At 42.2% G+C, this 21,602-nt stretch overlaps 1 protein-coding gene across 9 annotated transcripts in view; it reads left to right on the top strand.

Moving 5' to 3' along the window:
* LOC119725555 (catenin delta-2-like) overlaps positions 1-21,602 on the top strand; it is a 75,447-nt gene that overhangs the window by 46,582 nt on the left and 7,263 nt on the right. For 7 of the 9 annotated variants that reach the window (XM_038197002.1, XM_038197000.1, XM_038196998.1 and 4 more), the window contains 17 exons: positions 104-509; positions 1,457-1,558; positions 2,585-2,719; positions 3,693-3,782; positions 6,003-6,141; positions 7,032-7,221; positions 8,056-8,103; positions 8,621-8,772; positions 9,624-9,741; positions 9,929-10,070; positions 13,187-13,274; positions 14,292-14,478; positions 15,295-15,445; positions 16,971-17,130; positions 17,887-17,980; positions 19,275-19,473; positions 20,573-20,725. In XM_038197002.1, coding sequence (XP_038052930.1) covers positions 104-509; positions 1,457-1,558; positions 2,585-2,719; positions 3,693-3,782; positions 6,003-6,141; positions 7,032-7,221; positions 8,056-8,103; positions 8,621-8,772; positions 9,624-9,741; positions 9,929-10,070; positions 13,187-13,274; positions 14,292-14,478; positions 15,295-15,445; positions 16,971-17,130; positions 17,887-17,980; positions 19,275-19,473; positions 20,573-20,725 — 2,554 coding nt within the window. The remainder of the gene's footprint in view (positions 1-103; positions 510-1,456; positions 1,559-2,584; positions 2,720-3,692; positions 3,783-6,002; positions 6,142-7,031; positions 7,222-8,055; positions 8,104-8,620; positions 8,773-9,623; positions 9,742-9,928; positions 10,071-13,186; positions 13,275-14,291; positions 14,479-15,294; positions 15,446-16,970; positions 17,131-17,886; positions 17,981-19,274; positions 19,474-20,572; positions 20,726-21,602) is intronic. The other 2 variants (XM_038196995.1, XM_038196996.1) reach the window with 2 other exon arrangements.

Below are 21,602 nucleotides of genomic sequence, written 5' to 3'. Positions count from 1 at the left end.
ATGACTTCCGATTGATTGCAACTGTGTATATTAGTGTGCAGTACTCGGTATGTTAAAAAAAAAAAAATTCCCAGTTTTCATTTAAATTTGTTTTGGTTCATAGGTCACCATTACGAAGCACACGGTCCAAACCCGTATCGTCCAGTCCCCGGACGGCCGCGACTCCCCGGCCTACGACGGCCGCAACTACGACCGCCCGGCCGACTACCCCGCCCACCCCGACGACTACCGCGGAAGCAACGAGTCCCCCTACCCCGGCGACCAGTACGATGGCAACAGACAGTACAACAAGACGCCCTCTATTGACGGCAGCGACCGGCCGGGCTACCGCGGCGACCCGGGGCAGGAGCGGTACGACCGCTCTTACAACGACACGCCCAGTGACATGTACGCGCCGTCCGTGGAGGGCAGCGACCGTTACGGGACCGCACCGAGGTCACAGAACGCTTACGATTCTCCGCGGCCGCAGTACGGAGACCGCTACGATGAACGACCTGTTGAGCCGAGAGGTAAAACTTGGCACAGGGCCAAATCTTTCGGCCCCGCTTAAGCCATATGATTCTGGTATTATAATAACGATTCTGTGCTCAAGTTTCTAGCAGCAAGACCCATGAAGTGAATTTTCCTTGGGAACAAATTTTGAGCAGCTTTCTTCTGCTCCTCTCAAATGTATTACAACTATTTGACATCCCTTTTTTGGTTGGTTGCTTTCATTGGAAAGGGCACTTCTTTAAACATTGACCATTTTCCATGCTTTTCCGAACAACTGAGGGCGCTGTTGCTGTGATGTCATTTCAGGAAGACACTGTTCAGTTCAGGTGTTTCTGTTCAAATTGTGAACCCAAAATTTGGCTCATTGAAAACATTTGTGAGAAAAGTTTGCTCATTGGCTTACTGCCATGTACTGAAACAACGACGAATCACACAAGAAATGAAACATCACGACAGCGAAATATCCAAAATTCTGGCAACTTTTTGGTGCTGAAATAACATTGAGGTTTCTGCCTGAAATGACATCACACGTTTGCTCATGAATGTGGAAATTTACATTAGCTTAAAATCAAAAAGCCACCGAAATAGCTAACCGAAAATTAAAAGTAAGGTTAAATGGGACACAAAGGTGCATTTTCAAGGAGAAAAAATATTACAAGAATTTGTCTTTAAATCGTATTTTTTTGAAAACTGTCCCAATATTTTTTTTCTGATCCAACCTACTACATGTAGCAACATAGTGCTCATAGCAATTGATTTCTTCCAACATTAGCCAACTATCACCAAAAAAAATCCCTATCTTTCATTCCATCATATCAACAATTTGCCATAATTTCATGCCATTTTTTTTTCATTTTGTGTGTGTGTGTGTGTACCGGTAAGTCTCATCTGCTTTTTTCTTTTCCATCTGACTATCCAAACCTCCCATTATTTTTTATGACCCCGCCCCCCTTCCTGTCCTTAGCAGACACGTATAATAATTACGCGGATCCGTACGACGACCGTTACCCTCTGCCGGCCCACGAAGACTGGGACTCGCGTCTGCCGCCCGAGGAGGGCCACTACAGTGAGGATCTTTTAGTTTTTGTTTCTCCGAACTTCTAGTAAAAAAATTGGTCACTGCACGTTACTTTGTTTATTTTGGGTCATTTTGTTGACTAACCTTCGAACCTACATGTACCCCTGCACCCGTCATCCTGTGTCATGCTTCACTGACCCCCATAACTAACTTGACTGGTTACTACACGCTGAGTGGCCTATTCGCTTTGACACAACTGAAGCAGCATTTTCCGCCATCTTGCTTCCCCCAAAGCCAGTGCTGTAACACATGTCACATGGGGGAACAAAGATGGCAGATAGCTGCTTCAGTACACATGTGATATGTAGAGACCTGAGGTACTGCACCCTATTACATGTATAAATCTCACTGCACAGTCCCAATTCAGTCACATGTTTGCCTAACCAGCGGAGAGATTTGAAAGGATTTGTTATAACAGCACCAACTGTAACCAATCACCAACTAACCAATCGTGTGTCTTCTTTTATAGGTGCATGCCTAAACTGACCAATCCAGCACTGGGTACCATTTAACCAATCAGATTATTCCACCATATTGACTATCCATTTTCACTATTAAACCAATCAGGTGGCTTCTTGTTACCAGTCAACCAATGACATCGTTTTTAAGGTCACTTAACTAACCAATCACACAACTGCTTATAAAGCAATTAGGCAATCACAAGGTTTGGTAACCAACATTCTTAATTAAAGATGTGTCATTTACAATAACCAAAACTCACCACTTTGAAATAATATAATACCCAACAAAAATAACATAATAACCAATCACATGAGTGCTTATATATTAATCAACCAATCACAGCGTTTCTCTTATAAATTGACAATGCATGCATGGTAACCACCGTCACATCTACTAACCAATCACACAACTGGTTATATACCAAATCAACCAATCACTTGGTTTCCCTCATAGATTGACCATGCATGCATGGTAACCACCGACACATATGTACTAACCAATCAGACAACTGGTTACATACCAAATCAACCAATCACGTGGTTTCTCTCACAGATGGGTCCTACCCGTATGATAATCACCACCCCGATGACATCACCGCGGACACCGCCCACGAACAGATGGCGCCGTTAGGGGCGATGGACCGCACCGGAAGTCAGGACACGGTGGAATACGACAAATACGACAAAGGTAAGTCTAGCACCCAACCTCCCCCTCCCCTTGTTTTTCGGCCGCATCCATTGTTTCAAAATCCTGTGGACTCCTTGCCAAAGTACTGCCGCAGCAGTGAACACATTGTCTCCACACATCTGCTGCTCGCATGAAAGCGCTATAAATTTCTGCTCATTTAGAACAAAATTTTACGTGCTGTACTGCGATCCAGTGTCCCAAAATGCATAAAGAGTCCGTAGTCGGGTACCCGTTTCATGTTGTTGATACCTGTACTTCATCATATATCATCGAGTCAGGACTCCACACCAGGCATTATAAAAAGAACAATTTTCTAGCACTTGGTTTTAACCAAGTTTTTGGATATAATAATGTATCCATGAAATTCACATTGTTTAAGACAACTGTTTTGCAACCATTTTGTGAACACCTGTGTTTGTAGTAACCATTTGTTTATTCATAACATTTACCGAGACACGATTCGTCATGTTATGAATGTTGCATTTTCAGAAAAGATTGTTGTAGTGTGCAGTGGTTGACCTAACAGAAGTTTTAATAACACAATTGTTCTGAGCATCCGATTAAGGCATGCATAGTTAAAAATTGGAAGTTTGGGTCAAATTCTGTGGAATTATTATAGAAGGCGATTGTGTAGTAACGGGCCCTGTTCCTATAAGAAAACTAAAATTCACTTTTACAGGTAGGTTATTAGACTTACCGAGCTAGTTAGTGACATTTAAAACCAACATGAATTTCGTGGATAGAAGGCAGGGTTTAGATTATTTTTTTCTTGAGGGAAATTTTTTGGGTAAAATGACGATGAAGACGACAAAACAAAGAACAAATTGTATTCCTCTATTTTTAATTTGTTTCATTTTCAAATCTCGACTTCCGTTTCTAATGAATCTCTTCACCCGTTGGTGATGCCACACCCCGTCAAACATGTACACACACCCATGGACACACACTGTCATACATCCCCCCTCCCCCTCAGGTCCGTCCAGGTACCGTCACTCCCACCACGTTCATCGTAGTCAGGATTCCATCCCGCGCAAATCCTCCATGGGTAGTGGTAGTGGGAAAGGTATATCTTCCAAGTCTGCGTTTTATTTGCATGCCTCGTAAATTGCATGACACATGACGAGAACGGGGATTAAATTGTCCGTTAACCCTAACCCCCTAGGCCCTCTGGCTAGGATGCAACCTCAATCCTGCAAAATCCTTCAATTGCCACCAAGAAAAAATTGGATTCAGCCTCAATCCTCCAAAATCATCCGTTATTTTTGCATTGAGTCTGTGGAGGGTGACCACTGCCTCAATCCTCCAAAATCCTCTGCCAATTACTGCTGTGGTTTGAGGCAGTGTGAATGGCGCGTTTAGAAGCAGTGTGGATGAAATACGAGAAAACAACAGGGCTGATTTATGCATGGCTGAACATAACCAATGCAGGATATGGCCTACTGGCTTGACGTAATGCATCCTCAACACAAAAAAAGGGATACGTCCTTGCCATTCATCCTCAATCCTCTAAAATCATCCAAAACCGGCAGGAGGATTTTGGAGGATTGAGGAGGGTTAGGGTTAAAAACCATAATTCTGATAAGATCGATTCATATCCGGGACGAGTTCCAGACAAATTGCAGACATTGTATCGGGTATAAGTTGCAGGATTCTGAACAACTTCCCTGCAATCTTCCCGCAATGAAGTTATCAGTATTGATGAGTCAAGCATTTGCTGATGAAAATTTTCCCCGGAACATGTCTGGGACAAATGCAGAGCTTCTTTTGGACAAAGTGAATGATTCTGCCAGCAACTTGTCCAGAACTCGTCTCGGATATGAATTGAGACGGGCCCAGGCAGCCAAAATTCATTTGTAGTACATGTACATGTACGCACATTGTACATGTACACACATATTAGTGCATGAAGTCGTATAGTAACCATGTTGCATGTACATGTTTTCAATCAGATTGCAAGTTTTTAGAAAACATTTTTCTAATTGTACACCTTTAATCTGTGGTTGTGCAAGTTGATAAAACTGTTATTGACATGTATGAGGTTTTAGTGCATGACTTTCTACTGTGTAACATTTTATTTATGTGTATGTGTACTTTCTGTACTAAGTGTACTAAGGCCAAAAAAAAAATAATACTCGGTCTCTGGTCAGCGCGCGTGGCGATTTTAATCATGCGCGTCAACCTTTTTTTTTTTTTTCAAATTAACACGGAAGCTACAACAGCGCCCTCTATTGCTGCGCCTCCTCAAATTTTTGTACCAAGGAGCACCAAGGAATTGGGAAATTGCACCAAGGCATATGATAAAGGGCACCAAGGCAAATTATGGAGGACACCAATGTATAATGAGGACACAAAAAAGCAAAATAGTACCCACCTTGTCTGTACAATACAAGCTTGAAAAAAAAAAAAAGCCACCAAAAAAAAAAAAAAACGCGTCACCGCATCAATTCCGGAACTTCGGTCTGACGAGAGACCGACTATTTTTTTTTTGGCCTAATGTACGGCATGCATTAATATTGATAAATATCTTAATTACTTTCTTTGAATAATAATATTATCTATTTTCACTTCGATTCCCTCTCCTTAAATAATTTGGTAGACTTGTGATGGGGAAAAAAACTAAATAAAAATATGCACGATTATTTAGCTTTAGATTAAGATTCGAATAATTTACATGTTTGTATTGAGCATGTTAGAATATTCATATTAACCAGAAGCATGCCTTGTGTAGTTCTTTCTAAAATGTACCAGTTGTTTATTTGTTTTCGTATTTGTTTTGTTTTCATGTGGGATGAACAATTTTGAAAAATGAAGATTCTAATTCAAATCAGAAATTTCGTTTGAAAAACGATAATTTATCTTCAGTTCTGAGTGTGACCCTTGAACTCATGAATTTTGACCTGTGACCTCATTTACAGATGAGCAAAAAAAAACCAGTTTCTCATTTGATAAATTGCATTCCATTCTGAGTGTGAACTTTGACTTCATGAACTTTGACCTGTGACCTCTTGTGTACAGATGACCCACAAAATACGGGGAAAATATATACATGTATATTGTGTTTGAGAACAGTTTTTCATTTGATAAATTACATCCCATTCTGAATGTGACCCTCGACCTCATGAACTTTGACCAGTGACCTCTTATTTACAGATGACCCAAAAAATGTGGAAAAAAAATCTATATTCTCTTTGTCTGAGAACTGTTTTTCTTTGATAAGTTGCATTCCATTCTGAGTGTGACCCTTGACCTCATGAACTTTGACCTGTGACCTTTATCTACACAGATGACCCCCAGTGGAGGACACCGGACCTGCAGGAGATCATTGACTACCTGAGTGACACCAATCCGGCCATCGTGGCCAACGCAGCGGGCTACCTGCAGCATCTGACCTACGGGGACGACCCTATCAAGAACAAGACGAGGTGAGACATAGTCCTGATCAGAGCCTAGATATTGCAATCGGATACATGGGTCATTCTGTAAAATTGGCGTCTCTTTTTTTCCCTGTCCCTGTTACATCTGACGTCGATGATTTTATAATTCTGATGCACTCCTTATAGGCCATCAGCCTGGGGGTTTGGTCAGTATCAAATGAGGGGAATAATGCTCATTGTGATTTTTGGTAAGGTACAATGTATGCACCCCTGTAGTTGGAAAATATGTGATAGCATTGCAGCAGTGGCAACTTTTTGGGTGCTATCACTTTAAAAAAAAAAAAAAAAAAAAAAAAAAGTGGCAGCCAAAACAAGCTTGTTACCACATATAATTAATCCGGTAACAAGCATATTGGCTGCCATATTCAAAAAAAAAAACTGCCACCGCTCACACTGCAAAGCTATCCCACATTTTCCAACTCTATGTGCATACCTTGTCAAAAATCACTATGAGCATTGCTCATTTCGATTGTATGATACTGGTGGCCCAATTTCGGGGCCGAAACTGATATAAAATCTATAAATGCAGTCGTCCTCCAAGAGTGATTATGTATAGCACACTACCTACCCAACACATACAAAAAATCATTTGAAGTCATTCTTAATGATACTTGAATGGCAAATTACAAAGTACGAAGGTAACAGGGACGGGAAAAAGTCACACATTGAGCCCTAAATGTATAGAATGACCCATCTGGACTTTGTACAATTGACGGCATCAGTGTTGTAGTCGATTCACTTGATTCAAATCCGAGAAAATCGAAATTTACGGCCAGCCCATGTGTAAACCAGTAAAAGTGTCGACATTAACGCAAGTCCATTGTGTGAAAAGGCATAGATATTACTCATTTCTACCTGTGTCTTCCTCTTCGTCTCAGGAGTCTTGGAGGCATCCCCATCCTGGTGGAGCTCCTGGGCAACCCCACCCCAGAAATCCACAAGTGCGCCTGCGGGGCGCTGCGCAACATCTCCTACGGCAAGGCCAACGAGGAGAACAAAGGAGCCATCAAGAACGCCGGCGGGGTGCCGGCCCTGGTCCGACTGCTGCGGACCACCAGAGACCCAGATGTAAGAGTAAAAGCACACTACTGGTTTTATTAAACCCATGAGCATTACACTGTATTGTATTGTATTTTTTCTCTGATGAATCTGTAAAACCGTGGAGTGCTTAGCCGGTTTCGAGTGGTACAGGGAGTAACAGGCAGGGCAGTTCGGGGCAGTACAGGGAGTAACAGGCAGGGTGGTTTGGGGCAGTACAGGGAGTAACAGGCAGGGTGGTTTGGGGCAGTACAGGGAGTAACGGGCAGGGTGGTTTGGGGCAGTACAGGGAGTAACAGGCAGGGTGGTTTGGGGCAGTACAGGGAGTAACAGGCAGGGTGGTTTGGGGCGGTACAGGGAGTAACAGGCAGGGCGGTTTGGGGTGGTACAGGGAGTAACAGGCAGGGTGGTTTGGGGCAGTACAGGGAGTAACAAGCAGAGCGGTTTGGAGTGGTACAGGGAGTAACAGGCAGGGTGGTTTGGGGCAGTACAGGGAGTAACAGGCAGGGCGGTTTGGGGCGGTACAGGGAGTAACAGGCAGGGTGGTTTGGGGCGGTACAGGGAATAACAGGCAGGGCAGCTTTGGGTGGTACAGGGAGTGATAAACAGGGCAGTTTGGGGCAGAACAGTGACTAAAAGTTTAAAGATTTTGAGATACAGAAATGGGAAAAAATTATACAAATAGTTCTGAAATAATGATTAATAGCAGAGAATTAAAAAATTTGGAGGTATTTTTGCATTTCCATAATGTATCTACACTTGAGACCGAAAAAATCTTCCTTTTGCCCCCGCCAAAAAAGATGTTTAAATAAATAAGTACAATATGGTCTAAATTACTCTTGTCATTAATTTTCCTATTTTCAGACCAAAGAGCTTGTGACGGGGACCCTGTGGAATTTGTCTTCATCGGAGGTAAATATTAAGATCAGATAATCAAATTTTAATTTTTTGGATGACTGTATTTGAAAAGAAGAATTTTGAATTCACTTATAAAGTGATTGTTTTGTTTGTCTCAGCATTAACTAAGAACTAACCCCATGCAACAAGGTTTCGCATACTTTAACCTGTTGTAATTTGTTGCATTTAGCTGTTGGGTAAAGTCTGTCATGAGCCAATATGGCCCATCAGGCCGGCGTTTATCTCCGGTTTCCTTAGCATGAAACAACTGAGAATATTTCTATTCCCGATGGATGGCATGCCAGTCCATCGCAGGTTACTCCCAGCTAACGCCGGTACCCATTTATACTCCTGGGTGGAGAGAGGCAAGTGGGGGTGAAGTGGGTTGCCCAAGGACACAATGTATGACAAGCAGCTGGATTTGAACCCCTGACCCTCTGATCATGAGTTGCGAACCTTAACCACTAGGCCACACTCCCATGCATTTAATTGGGTTATGGCTAAGAGTGTCATTTTATCTCTCTTCCAACAGCCCCTCAAGAAAGCCATCATTGACGACGGCCTCTCGGTCTTCGTCAACGACATCATCGTGCCGGATTCGGGCTGGAACCAAGAAGATCCAGAGAACTACCCGAACGATAACGCCTGGTCTGGGGTGTACAGAAATACCACGGGGTGTTTAAGGTAAGGGACATGTTGGGAGAAGAATTTTTATTATGTTAGGCCAAAAAAAAAATATTCGGTCTCTGGTCAGACCAAAGTTCCGGAATAGACGCGGGGACGCGTCTTTTTTTTCTTTTTTTTTTTTTTTTCTATTTTTTTTTTCTTCAAGCTTGGATTGTACAGACAAGGTGGGTTACTATTTTGCTTTTTTGGTGTCCTCATGTACATTGGTGTCCTCCATAATTTGCCTTGGTGCTCTCGATCATTTGCCTTGGTGCAATTTCCCATTCCTTGGTGCTCTTTTGTAAAAAAAAATTGAGGAGGTGCGGCAATAGAGGGCGCTGTTGGAGCTACAGTGGAACATTTTAGAAAAAAAAGAAAAGATTGACGCGCATGATTTAAATCGACACGCGCGCTGACCAGAGACCGACTTATTCATTTTTTTGGCCTTAAAATAGAGTTTTATTTTTTGAAAGAGTTTTACTTTTTAGAAGAGAAAATGTATTTTTGTTACTCTTTGAAAAGTTACTTTTTCTATGAAAACAGGTTGTACTTCTTAATATATTGTACATCAAACATCAATCTATTTATCAGCTCTAGAGAAAGCAAATTTTTTTTTTTGAAGTTGAATATTTTGGGCACTGGCAAAGTGTAATAGCTCAGTCAGCAGGCCACATGTACAATACTCCGATGGTTATACGTTCAATTCCCACTTTTGTCACTTTTTTTATTCAAAGGGGAAACAAAATCGACAAAAGAAGGGAACCCTGGTCCCCATGCAGAAAAGAAAAATTCTGATATTTCGGAGGTCATGAATTCCGCTTTAAAACAATAAAAGTAAACCTGTAGGAATGTTCACCTCTCCTCGACAGAAACGTGAGTTCCAGCGGACTGGAGGCCCGTAGGAAGATGAGAGACTGCATAGGATTGGTGGATTCCTTGGTCCACGTCATCAAGTCGGCCATCGACACCAATAACGTGGACAATAAGGTCAGCTCTTTGTTCTCGACCACTCGATGGGCTATGACCTTTAACCCCCTGGACACACACCATAAGGTTGTCCCATAATATTCATACAGCTCAGAGGTATGGATAGTTGCCCACAGAATTTAAGTATTAAATTTTGAGATTCATTTCATGAACCCTCAATTTAATATTTCATTCTTTATGCTCTTAGGTGGTGGAAAACACAATGTGCATCATTCGTAATCTGTCGTTCAAGATCTGCAATGAGGCCAATCACCCAGACGCAATCCCGGCCCCTCCCCCTCGGGCCACGCCCTCCAGGAACGGTGTGGCATCCCCGCCTAAAAAGAAACGTGAGTTTGATTTTTTTTATCTCTCGCATTCATGGGCCAAGAAACAAAACAAAACCCAATCAAGTTTACATTAACCCTAACCCACCTCACTCCTCCAAAATCCTCCTGGCGGTTTTGGATGATTCTAGAGGATTGAGGATGAATGGTGATTGAATCAAATGAGGATTCTGGAGGATTGAGGATGAATGGTGATTGAAGCACAAGAGGATTTTGGAGGATTGAGGATGAATGCATTTTGAGGCAGGACTGTCTGATGATTTTGAAGGATTTGGCGTTGGTTATCCTTCATTTAAACACGAGTGCAAAGTTTTGGGATGAGGAGGATTTTGGAGGATTGAGGATGAATGCATTTTGAGGCAGGACTGTCTGACAATTTTGAAAAATTTAGGCGGAGTTGAAAATTTTTTTGAGGATTTTGGAGGATTGAGGATGGTTGTAAGCAACAAGGGCCTAGGGGGTTGTGGTTAACGACCTTTAAGCCAGTTGAATTAAGGAGCGCTGAATAACTGTTACATTTGCATACACAGCAGGATGTTGCTGTAACATACTTCTACACATTTGGGTCCGCAAAAGATTGTTTGTTATACGTGAGGCGTTCTGGCAATATGAGACAGAAGTGGGCGGAGGTCGAAATGAGGGTTTGTGGGTATTAGGAAAGAGAATATAATTCTCCTTACAATACTGTTTGTTGCACTTCAATCAGACAATCCATTGACAAGTTATGGCTATTTTAAGTCCGCATTTATCGACATGACAAAAAGTGAATACTGTCAAAAAGGCCTTCAAAGTTTCGAGTTTTGTTGTGAAAATGAAAGATGCCAATTGTTTTTTTTCCTTTAAAGCTCTTTTATTCCACAATTGTTATACTATTTATTTAAAATATGTGTCGTAGACATATCAAAGATTACAAATATCAATAAATCTGAAAATCGGAAAAATATTCGCCCCATTCTGTTTTTTGTATTTTTTCCACTATGGCCTGTCCCCATTTCCATCTCATTGTTGCCAGAACGCCTCAAATGATTGTTTATTCATGATTGCAATATAAAGCCCTCAGTGCTAGTATAACTGGCCATAAACTTTTGGAACAACTGTGGCTGTTTGTCACAGCCAAGTGTTTGGCGAAGCGTAGTTTGTGGTTGAGTCATTCTTGAAATGGTCAATTTTTCCAGAAACATATACTCCTGTCTATCAAAAATAAATTCAATCTGAACGGATAACAGAAAGAAAAGACAACAATTTAACAAATTTTGGAACCAACCCTATGAGTGCTAGTGTAATGGTTTTATGTGTGTTCGTTCTCTGTGGGTTTACAGCAACAGATAAATCGGGATGTTTAAAAGGTAAGCTCAAGAAAAAAAGGCTCATCATCGTCTTCACATTTTCCTTACACATTTTATTTTTTACTCGGCAATACCTTGGAAAGTCCTAAAACAAATCTTGAAATTCCGGAGAGTTAAATAGGAAAAGACTTGCAAATATCTCCAAAAATCACTGAAAGTCCTTAAAATCTTTGAAAGTTCACATAAAAAGTGCTTGAAATTGTCCCAGAAAGGATTTGGTCGTGGAGAGAAAACAGACTGTCAACAGAGAAAATCACACAGCCGCCATATTTTTCAACCACTCGCTTACTAACTGATATGATGTCATCATAACATCTCATGAATAATGCATCACATTTATTTAAATTCTATCGTGTATATTTGTTATTGTAAATATGTATTTTATTCACAGGCTTAAGCGTCACATTCAATAACTTGTCACTACTGACTGCTTACTTTCTAGGGGTGTGCATTTACGGGTAGTTCAGAAACTGGGTACCCGATTGAAAAAAAAACACCGGCACCCGTTGAAGACACCCAACGCCAAACATGCCATAATTCAAATCTCGGAAGTTGCTTTTGAGCAGAGTTGAAGTCAAGTACTTTCCGAGTACCATCTTAGCTACCAGAGATTATGATGGTTTGGTGTGGGTAAAGCTGCATAATGCAGACACTGGGCAGTAAATCCCCACCACAAGAAATTAAACACTTAAGATAATCAGAATCTTGTACGAACTAACCTTTTAAGACAAAAGTATTCGGAAAGTACTCGCCGAGTACTTTTCAAGTACTTTTAGGGTACTTCTGTCCCAAATAGTTAATTAAAAAGTGGTTTTATGTAACCAAAGTCTCAATATAATTTTTTATTTCTCTAAGACTAACTTCCTTTTGCTGTCTACTGTCAATGTTTCTCTTGCGTTGTTTGCAAGAAACAGCTCAATACTTGGTAATAAGCAAAGTACTCGGAAAGTACTCAACTACAACTCTGCTTTTGAGATTGTGTACAAAGGTCCTCATGATAATACTACCGCATCGGCTCATCAATACAGCAAGATACAAATGTGTACAGTGAGCTTTACGCTTTACGGTGTAAGCTGCAGCTTTCGCGAGCGTCATAATTGTGAAAAATGTTTTGTTTTCCCATGTGGCCTGGTATTTATTTTGAAAATTTCACACTTCAAAACCTTTCTTTTTCATTGTCAGAGAAGTTACTATGTAATTTGTAAAGTTGGTTATGGGGACGAGACCCCATAATCTGGAACCGATTCCTGACATTAACGGTCCGGTACTCGGGTACCCGGTTTCGATGCACAGCCCTACTACTTTCTCATGTATGTGCATGAAATTTTCAGAAATCACAGCTTTGGCTTCAAACCTACAAAACTGCATGAATTCAGGATCTGGCTGCGGCTCCGACACGCTCTGGGTCCCCGTGTTTCTAGCCAAGTGTACACTGGGCCTTTTGCATCCAGGTTTTGGAGCCAGACTGCCAGCACCGAAGCCTTTATTGGTCCAAGTTTTCAGAACTGGGATATGGTTCCGCAGCTGATACCAAAGTCGAGATTTGAGAAAGGGTCACAATGCTTCAAGCAATCATTCTAACATTTTTCTACTTCAAATACATGTATTGATGTATTAAGACACTTGAATAATTTCACATTTAGTGTGTAAGTTCACCTCCATGTTGCTTCTGCATTAATGAGGGTTTTAATAGCTCTTCAGATATTTGTATATTCATGAATTTCACATTTATATTCATAGATTCATATATTCACGTATTCATTATTCACACAGCCGATGACTCTGGATGCTTTGGAGGCAACAAGAAGAAGAAGACAGACAGCTCCACCCCGGCCGGCAAACAGGCGACGTCGACGTTACCGTAAGTTGACTTTGTTAAAACCAAATTTTGTTTTAAGTTGAGCGCTGGTCCCATTTATTGTGCACATAAATGCACAGTGGGGACTGAGGACTTACGTTCACTAGGGGTTCTGTGCGCGAACTAGAGAGGGCGCTTTTTTGCCACTTTTGCGAGCACCGTGGGCGGGACACGCTGCATGCGTGTACTGGTTCGAGCATGTATAGCGCGAAGTTTGCATGACTCCTTATTCTGAATGTGCACAAAGCCAGAGCTTCTTTGCAGAGCGTCTTCGCTTGAGCGTCTTCGCTTGAGCGTCTTCGCGTGAGCGTCTTCGCGTGAGCGTCTTCGCGTGAGCGTCTTTGTGTGAGCATCTTCGCGTGAGGGTCTTCGCGTGAGTGTCTTCGCGTGAGTGTCTTCGCGTGAGCGTCTTCGCGTGAGCGTCTTTGTGTGAGCGTCTTCGCGTGAGCGTCTTTGTGTGAGCGTCTTCGCGTGAGGGTCTTCGCGTGAGTGTCTTTGCGTGAGCGTCTTCGCGTGAGCGTCTTTGTGTGAGCGTCTTCGCGTGAGCGTCTTTGTGTGAGCGTCTTCGCGTGAGGGTCTTCGCGTGAGTGTCTTTGCGTGAGCGTCTTCGCGTGAGCGTCTTTGTGTGAGCGTCTTCGCGTGAGCGTCTTTGTGTGAGCGTCTTCGCGTGAGCGTCTTCGCGTGAGGGTCTTCGCGTGAGGGTCTTCGCGTGAGCATCTTCGCGTGAGTGTCTCCGCGTGAGCGCCTTCGCTTGATCGTCTTTGCTTTAGCGTCTTTGCTTTAGCGTCTTCGCGTGAGCGTCTTTGCATGAGCGGCGTCAACAATGTCTTAGAATGTCTCTCCCAGTGGTCTCCCCAAACTCTCCCTTTCTTACCGTTGAGGGGGGTACTTGTGCACGGGGCCCTTAACCAGAACTGTTTTGTAAACAGGGTTCATATAAATGGGAGTCAACTGACAATGTCACAGTCCTAACCTAATCTCCCCAATCCTACGCTTCCCCCCACCCCCACCCTCTCACAGGAGGACAATGACCTGGGATCCCAACACCCCCATCCCGGAGCGCAGGCAGCCCCCGAGGGGCGGGGAGCTGCTCTTTGCCCATGAGATGGTGGGGACCTACCTCAAGCTGCTGTCGGAGTGCTCCAATCACGTCACGCTGGAGGCCACCACAGGAACCATCCAGAACATATCCTCTGGAGAATGGAGAGTAAGTCTGAAAGACGTACAAGTCTAAAACTTTAGTCTCAGCTTCGTCCCTGATCCCCGGAACAGTACAAAGAGTTATAAAGTACATCCAAGTTTGGCTTGTCATTGTAGGATTTTAATATCCAGTAGTACAGGGTGAGTAACAAAAAAAAAAAACTTAAATGTTGGGACCATTGTTTTAGTGAAGTTCTGCATGTAGCACTTCCAAAATCTAAGACATGAAAGCCCAATTCATAAGCTTTGTTTTAGTACAAGAATCATTCAAATCACTCATGTACTTTTCAATTTACGGAATTTTAAACACAACCACCGTTTTAAGGTTCTGTCCACGGATCACAAAGAAGTTCAGTGTTCTTCCATCAAAACTAAAACAAATCACATATGTGTGAATTGTTTTTGTTTTGCTGAAAGAACGCACACCTTTTTTGTGATCCGTGGACAGAACTTCAAAACGGTGGTTGTGTTTAAAATTCCGTAACTTGAAAAGTACATGAGTGATTTGAATGATTCTTGTACTAAAAGAAAGCTTATGAATTGGGCTTTCATGTCTTAGATTTTGGAAGTGCAACATGCATTATTCAAATAAAACAATAGTCCCAACATTTGGGTTTCGCTTTTTTTGACTCACCCTGTATTTTTTCAAAGGACAAATCTGCTATGGCCATATAGCCAAATATTTTTCTTAAGATATACTCTGATTGTGTGCCAAATGCCATGCTTTTATCGTCAAAGGCACAATTCCCCCAAATATTTCCCCTATCTGTCCCACTATGTAGCTGGATCACTCATTCCATCTGGTATTTTTCTTCCCCCCCAGTGGGCTCTTTACGTCAGGGCCCAGGTACGCAAGGAGAAGGGTCTGGCTGTCCTAGTGGAACTCCTCAGGCTGGAGAACGATAAGATCGTCTCTGCAGTAGCCAGAGCACTGCGTAACCTGGCTCTGGACACCAGGAACAAAGAACTCATCGGTAAGACGCGCTCTCTCATTGTCCAGTTTTATGCAACTTACCCACGGTGCTGTGAGTTTCCTGAATTGTATGCTGTGAATGATACAAGCCGTTGTGATCATCACTCTTAGATATGTGATGCGATCAAGCTAAATGAGTCGTTTGTCGACCCCGGTCCAAATTTTTTTTATTACAGATTTGAAAAGAGCACAATCTCAGCATTACTGCTGTGAAAACGGCATTGTGATACCATCTTTAGTTCAAAAATTATGGAAGTCGGAACACCAAGAGATGTGATGTGATGAAGTGGCCCTATTTTGGCCTGTATCTCCAAAATGAAAATTTCAGACAAACGACTTATGTAGCTTGATTGCATCGCATGTGACGGTTGACTTGGCTTGTAACCGTGGCACAAGCCCAAAATTGACAGATATTGTTTGAAGGTCTTAACCCTAACCATCCAAATCCATCAAAATCCATTCCCCATTTTGGTGGATTTAGGAGTACTTGGTCCAGTAGGCCTGGCGTGACTAAATATCGATGGAGTATGATGGACTTGGGCCTAATGGCCTGAAGCAGTGCTAGGGGTATCCCATTGATTTTGCCTAGCTTCCTGTACTGCTATTGTGATAAAAGCCATGTGTACAGCAAGTCCATGAATGTCAACCAGTGCGTCAGTGGTGGATTCCATTATGTCATGTACAGTTTTGTATCGGACGCACAGTGATTCATGGAGTTTGATGGACTTGGTCCAGTTCCTAGTAAAAGACGCTAGGGAGCTAGGGTTAATGTGTAATTCAGTCTAGATGTTGGTTTTTAACAAAACTCCCCGAGACTTTCTGATTGGGCTCACAGGAGGACACTTCATAAGGACAACGACGCACTTGCAGATCCTTTACTCTTTATCTAAGGGACCGTGACCATTCAGCCCTGGTATGGAAAGGGCCCCCCGGTACCTCGTCCGGTCCAAAGCCAGTCCGGTCTTCAGCCCAGTCTCGTCCGGTACATGGTCCTGTCTGACCAGAAGTTTTGAAGTCAGTCAGGCGCATCAATGTATTGCCCTTCAGAGAACTCCAGAGCAGAACAATAGCAGACTTACCGGATTAAAGATAAAATCCTTCCATAATGCCTTTGTAATTTACGGTCCCATTGTGTGCGAAACCGCATGGCAGGGGTTTTGATCTGTGCCGACGAAAGTGTTCTATTGTTTCGCACTGAGAGATGAAAACCACAAGCGGGTTTCTTCTGGGATATATTACATGTGTCAATACTTGCAAACAATAGACCCCAGGATAGAGGAGTTCCTGATTAGCAACCGGACCAGCTCCTGGGCCGGTAGCTGGGACGGTACGAGAGGACTTCTTGGGAGGGGACGAGCTTACCGGGGAGCCCTTTTCATACCGGGGCTGAATGGTCACGGGCCCTAAGTGAGCTATTGTTAAGGCTAGATTACTCCCTGATACTTTTGCCTAAGACTGTCTGAATAGGATCACAAGAGGTCGCCCTCTTAAGCCCCGTTGCTTGTTTCTCTCGACCTGTCTTGCAGGCAAGTACGCCATGCGGGACCTGGTCTTCAGGCTGCCTAGCAGCGACGTGTCGGCCAGCAGCGCCACTGACAGCAGCAGGCAGCAGCTGAGCACCGACACCTTGGTGGCCATCCTGAACGCCCTGCAGGAGATGATCAACAGGAACCCGGAAAACTCAAAGTAAGACCCACCAGAATGACGTCTGTTAATTGTGAGCCATTTTGGCAAATGAGACAGAACTGGGCAGAGGTGGAAAGGAGGATTTGCGATTAATTATTCAGAAAGAGACTAAAATTCTCCTGATAATACTGTTTGTTGGACTCCAATCGGGCATTACGTTGACAAGTTATGATTGTTTAAACTTCTCGTTTGTCGACATGTCAAAAAAGTAAAATACTGAGAAAAAGGGCCTTTGAAGTTTCAAGTTTTGTTGTCGTGAAAATGAAAGATGCCATTTTTTCCCCTAAAAAACACTTTAATTCCACGATTGTTATACTGTTTCTTTAAAATATGACATAACAAAGGTTACAAATAGCAATAACAAAAAATTTACAAATATCAATAAATCTGAAAATCGAAAAAAACAATCACCCCAAGACGCCAATATATATGAAAGACGCCAATATTTTTCCTAAAAAACATTTTTATTCCACGTTTGTTATACCATTTCTTTAAAATATGACATGACAAAGGTTACAAATAGAAATAACAAAAAATTTACAAATATCAATAAATCTGAAAATCAAAAAAAAAAAAAAACAATCACCCCATTCAGGTTTTTTTTTTTTTTCCCTTCATTTTTCGCCACAGCCTATGCCCAGGTTCGTCTCATTTTTGCACGCCCATATTATTCAAGCACCATGTGCACTGTTCTGTAATGTGAACACGTGAAAGTTATTTGAATTGGTCTCATTTTGTTTCCCTTCAACTTCTTAGGTCTCTACGAGATGCCAGCGGGATTGAGAAGCTGGTCTCCATCACAAAATCACGCAACAAGTACCCCCCAACGGTCATCAAGTGTGCCTTCCAGGTAATTAAAAAAGACAAAAAAAACAAGGAACAAGCATTTCTTCAGTCCGAATAGAGAACAAGGGGCTTGTGTTCTTGGGCAAGACACTTTCCTGCAATTGCCTCTCTGTTAACATTCTCATACGGCTCTCTAACATTGATTTGGACGCTCAATTCTCAATTGGTCCGCAGGTTCTGAGCACCATGTGGAGTTTCAAGGACCTCCGTCCATTGTACAAAGCAGGGCAGGTTGGATAAAAAAAACTGTAGCCCAAATGCATACACATATTTGGTAACTTATTATTCCAATACGGGTCTCTAACATTAATTGGGCCGGTCAATTCTCAATTGGTCGGCAGGTTCTGAGCACCATGTGGAGTTTCAAGGACCTCCGTCCCTTGTACAAAGCAGGGCAGGGCCTAATTTCACGGCGCTGCTAAGCAAAAAAATTTGCTTAGCACAAAAAAAGTCTTGCTTATAAAAGCAGGTTATCAGCCAAAACTCCATGTGATTTTCATGTTAAGGCAAACAACAGCTGAATACTAATCACGAGCAATATACAACACATGGATTTTTTGCTGGTAACCTGCTTTTATAAGCCAGACTTTTTTTGTGCTAAGCAAATTGTTTTGCTTAGCAGCGCCGTGAAATTGGCCCCAGGTTGGATGAACAACTGTAGCCCCAGTGCATTTACTTATGATTCTTATACGGGCCCTAACATTAATTGGGCCACTCAATTCTCAATTGGTCGGCAGGTTCTGAGCACCATGTGGAGTTTCAAGGACCTCCGTCCCTTGTACAAAGCAGGGCAGGTTGGATGAACAACTGTAGCCCCAATGCATACACCTATTTTTTAACTCATGATTCTTACATGGGTCTCTAACATTAATTGGGCCGGTCAATTCTCAATTGGTCGGCAGGTTCTGAGCACCATGTGGAGTTTCAAGGACCTCCGTCCCTTGTACAAAGCAGGGCAGGGCCCAATTTCACGGCGCTGCTAAGCAAAAAAATTTGCTTAGCACAAAAAAAGTCTTGCTTATAAAAGCAGGTTATCAGCCAAAACTCCATGTGATTTTCATGTTAAGGCAAACAACAGCTGAATACTAATCACGAGCAATATACAACACATGGATTTTTTGCTGGTAACCTGCTTTTATAAGCCAGACTTTTTTTGTGCTAAGCAAATTGTTTTGCTTAGCAGCGCCGTGAAATTGGCCCCAGGTTGGATGAACAACTGTAGCCCCAGTGCATTTACTTATGATTCTTATACGGGCCCTAACATTAATTGGGCCACTCAATTCTCAATTGGTCGGCAGGTTCTGAGCACCATGTGGAATTTCAAGGACCTGCGTCCGTTGTACAAGCAGGACGGTTGGGAGGAGCAGCACTTCAGCCCCGGCGTCTGGACCACGTCCCGCTCCCCCAACAAGAGCCAGACCCTACAGACCCCTAGCTCAGAGAGGATGGGCGGTCCCACCCCCCAACGCTCCTCCTCAACGCCAGGCGCAACACCTGGTAAGTTCCCTCGATCAGCTCGTCCACATTTCTGAGTCGGCCAAATTGTCACAAACTGGTTTTCAATCAATCAAATTTAAAAAAATGAAAACTGACATTAACAGGCATGCAAGTTTTTGTCGAATCAGCTGATTTCCTCGTTTTTCACTTCACACTAATTCCATTAAAACTTGAAAAAACACTGTATGAAATCTGTCAGGCTTGAAATTTCCTCTCATTCTGTTACTTCCCAGTCGCATGCCTGCATTAAGAAAAACTGAGAGGAATAAAACAAATCACATAATCTTTGTAGACCTTAAATTGTAAATTTGTTCTAAGTTATTGAAGGAATATGACGCTCATCGTGTAATGGTTCATTTTGCATCTTATAAGACTCTTCATTGAAAAAGGTTAGAGTGAGCAAATTGACCTTAAGACGGACTTGTTCTTTTGACCGTACATTTTTTTTAATTTTTATGATTTCTTAATTCATCATCGCGTTAGTCAGCAGCCCAAAACAACCTTTTTTGTGCCATGTGCAGGCCCGTCGTCAAGGGGGGGGGGGGGGGGGGCCTGGGGCCCTTGGCGAGTACTTGCCCCCCACCCAACAGCAAAAGCCATGCATATGTATTTTGTATTTGTGATGGTAGTGGGCCCCCTAGTTGGTACTATGCGCCCCCTCCTCCCCCCCCCCCCCCCCTCCCTGATGCTGAGGGCTGGCGACGGGCCTGGCCATGTGGCGAGGGTTCCTGGTGCTAGCAACATTAGCAAGACAATCAAAAATAACAACAATTTATAAAAGTGTGATTTTGATATAATTTGCAATAATTGGCGAGGGGGATTTCTGTCTTCGGACTTTTTAACACAGAGTCCATTTAAGATATTTCTTACAATGAATGCATGATACAAGATAGGGGTGTGATATCTCAGCTTTAAAGCTGATTTCAGCTTTTTTTTTGTTTTGGATTTCAGCTTTTTTTCCCTCACTCGCTGTGTTCAAAAGTATAGGAGATTTCCAAAGTTCTTTCAGCTGTTTTCAGCTATTTTCATCAGTGGTCACTCACACCCCTGATAAGACTTGATTGGAAAACTTTGCCTTTTTTTTTTATTAATCCACCAGCTGGGCGATTGGACTACGAGGCCTCCCCCCTCCCAGTCAAAACAGCCCCGCCCAGGGATGAGGCACCCCCGCCATTCAGCTACGACTCTTACGACCGACGACAGGAGCAACAGCAGCAGAGGAGTGCTCCGTACGATACCATTAGGTCACAAGGTAGTGTATGCAAATTCATGCATTTTTTTTGCAAAATTATGCAAATGTTAGGCAAAGTTATGCAAATTTTTCCAAATTATTCAAATTTTGGCAAAATTATTCAAATTTTGGCAAAATTATTCAAATTTTGGCAAAATTATTCAAATTTTGACCAAATTATTTAAATTTTGACCAAATTATTCAAATTTGGCAAAATAAATCAAATTTTGGCAAATGTTTGAGAGTTCAGCAAATCTTTGCAAATTATGTAAAAAATGGAAATTTTATGCAAATTTATGCAGATATTGCAAACTAATTTTATTCTCTTAACCTTAAAAACTGTTACAGTTTGTATGATTCTTGCATGAAAAAAAATTAACCCCCCATAACGTTTTTTTAAGAAATGTATTGTGGGCTTGATATATTGTCTATAGACAGATAACCCAAACATTTTAATGCAACATAATACTGAATATTATGCCAACTTTTCTTAACTGAATTTTGGTCCCGTAAAAATAACAATTGTTTTAACACCTAATTTTGCTCGCAATCAGAATGTTCACAAGTCTGAAAATCCATATGTGGAGCACATTATCCAAAACTGATAAAATAAATAATAAACCACCAACTTATACTATTGAATAGATTGTGCTCCTAAAAAAATGTCAAATTTTGTTTAAAGTGAAATGTTTTCCGTAAACAGATTATATAGATTGGCGCCGTTCAGATAAAAATTAACCTGCATGTGGCCCGACTGACTCTGCAAAAAAAAAATGTTTTGCAGCGTTGTGTCGTTGACAATTTTCATTTTGCTTTGCATGCGCTATGGCCCCTGACAGCCAGTTTGAATGATGTGCCTGTGTCAGATTTAATATAATTCTTGTCTGAGAGACATTCT

The sequence above is a fragment of the Patiria miniata genome, unplaced genomic scaffold, assembly GCF_015706575.1.
Source record: "Patiria miniata isolate m_02_andy unplaced genomic scaffold, ASM1570657v1 HiC_scaffold_19, whole genome shotgun sequence".
Classification (NCBI taxonomy): Eukaryota; Metazoa; Echinodermata; class Asteroidea; order Valvatida; family Asterinidae; genus Patiria; species Patiria miniata.
The sequence above is the reverse complement of the archived record's forward strand: the minus strand, read 5'-3'. Positions and strand labels throughout refer to the sequence as shown.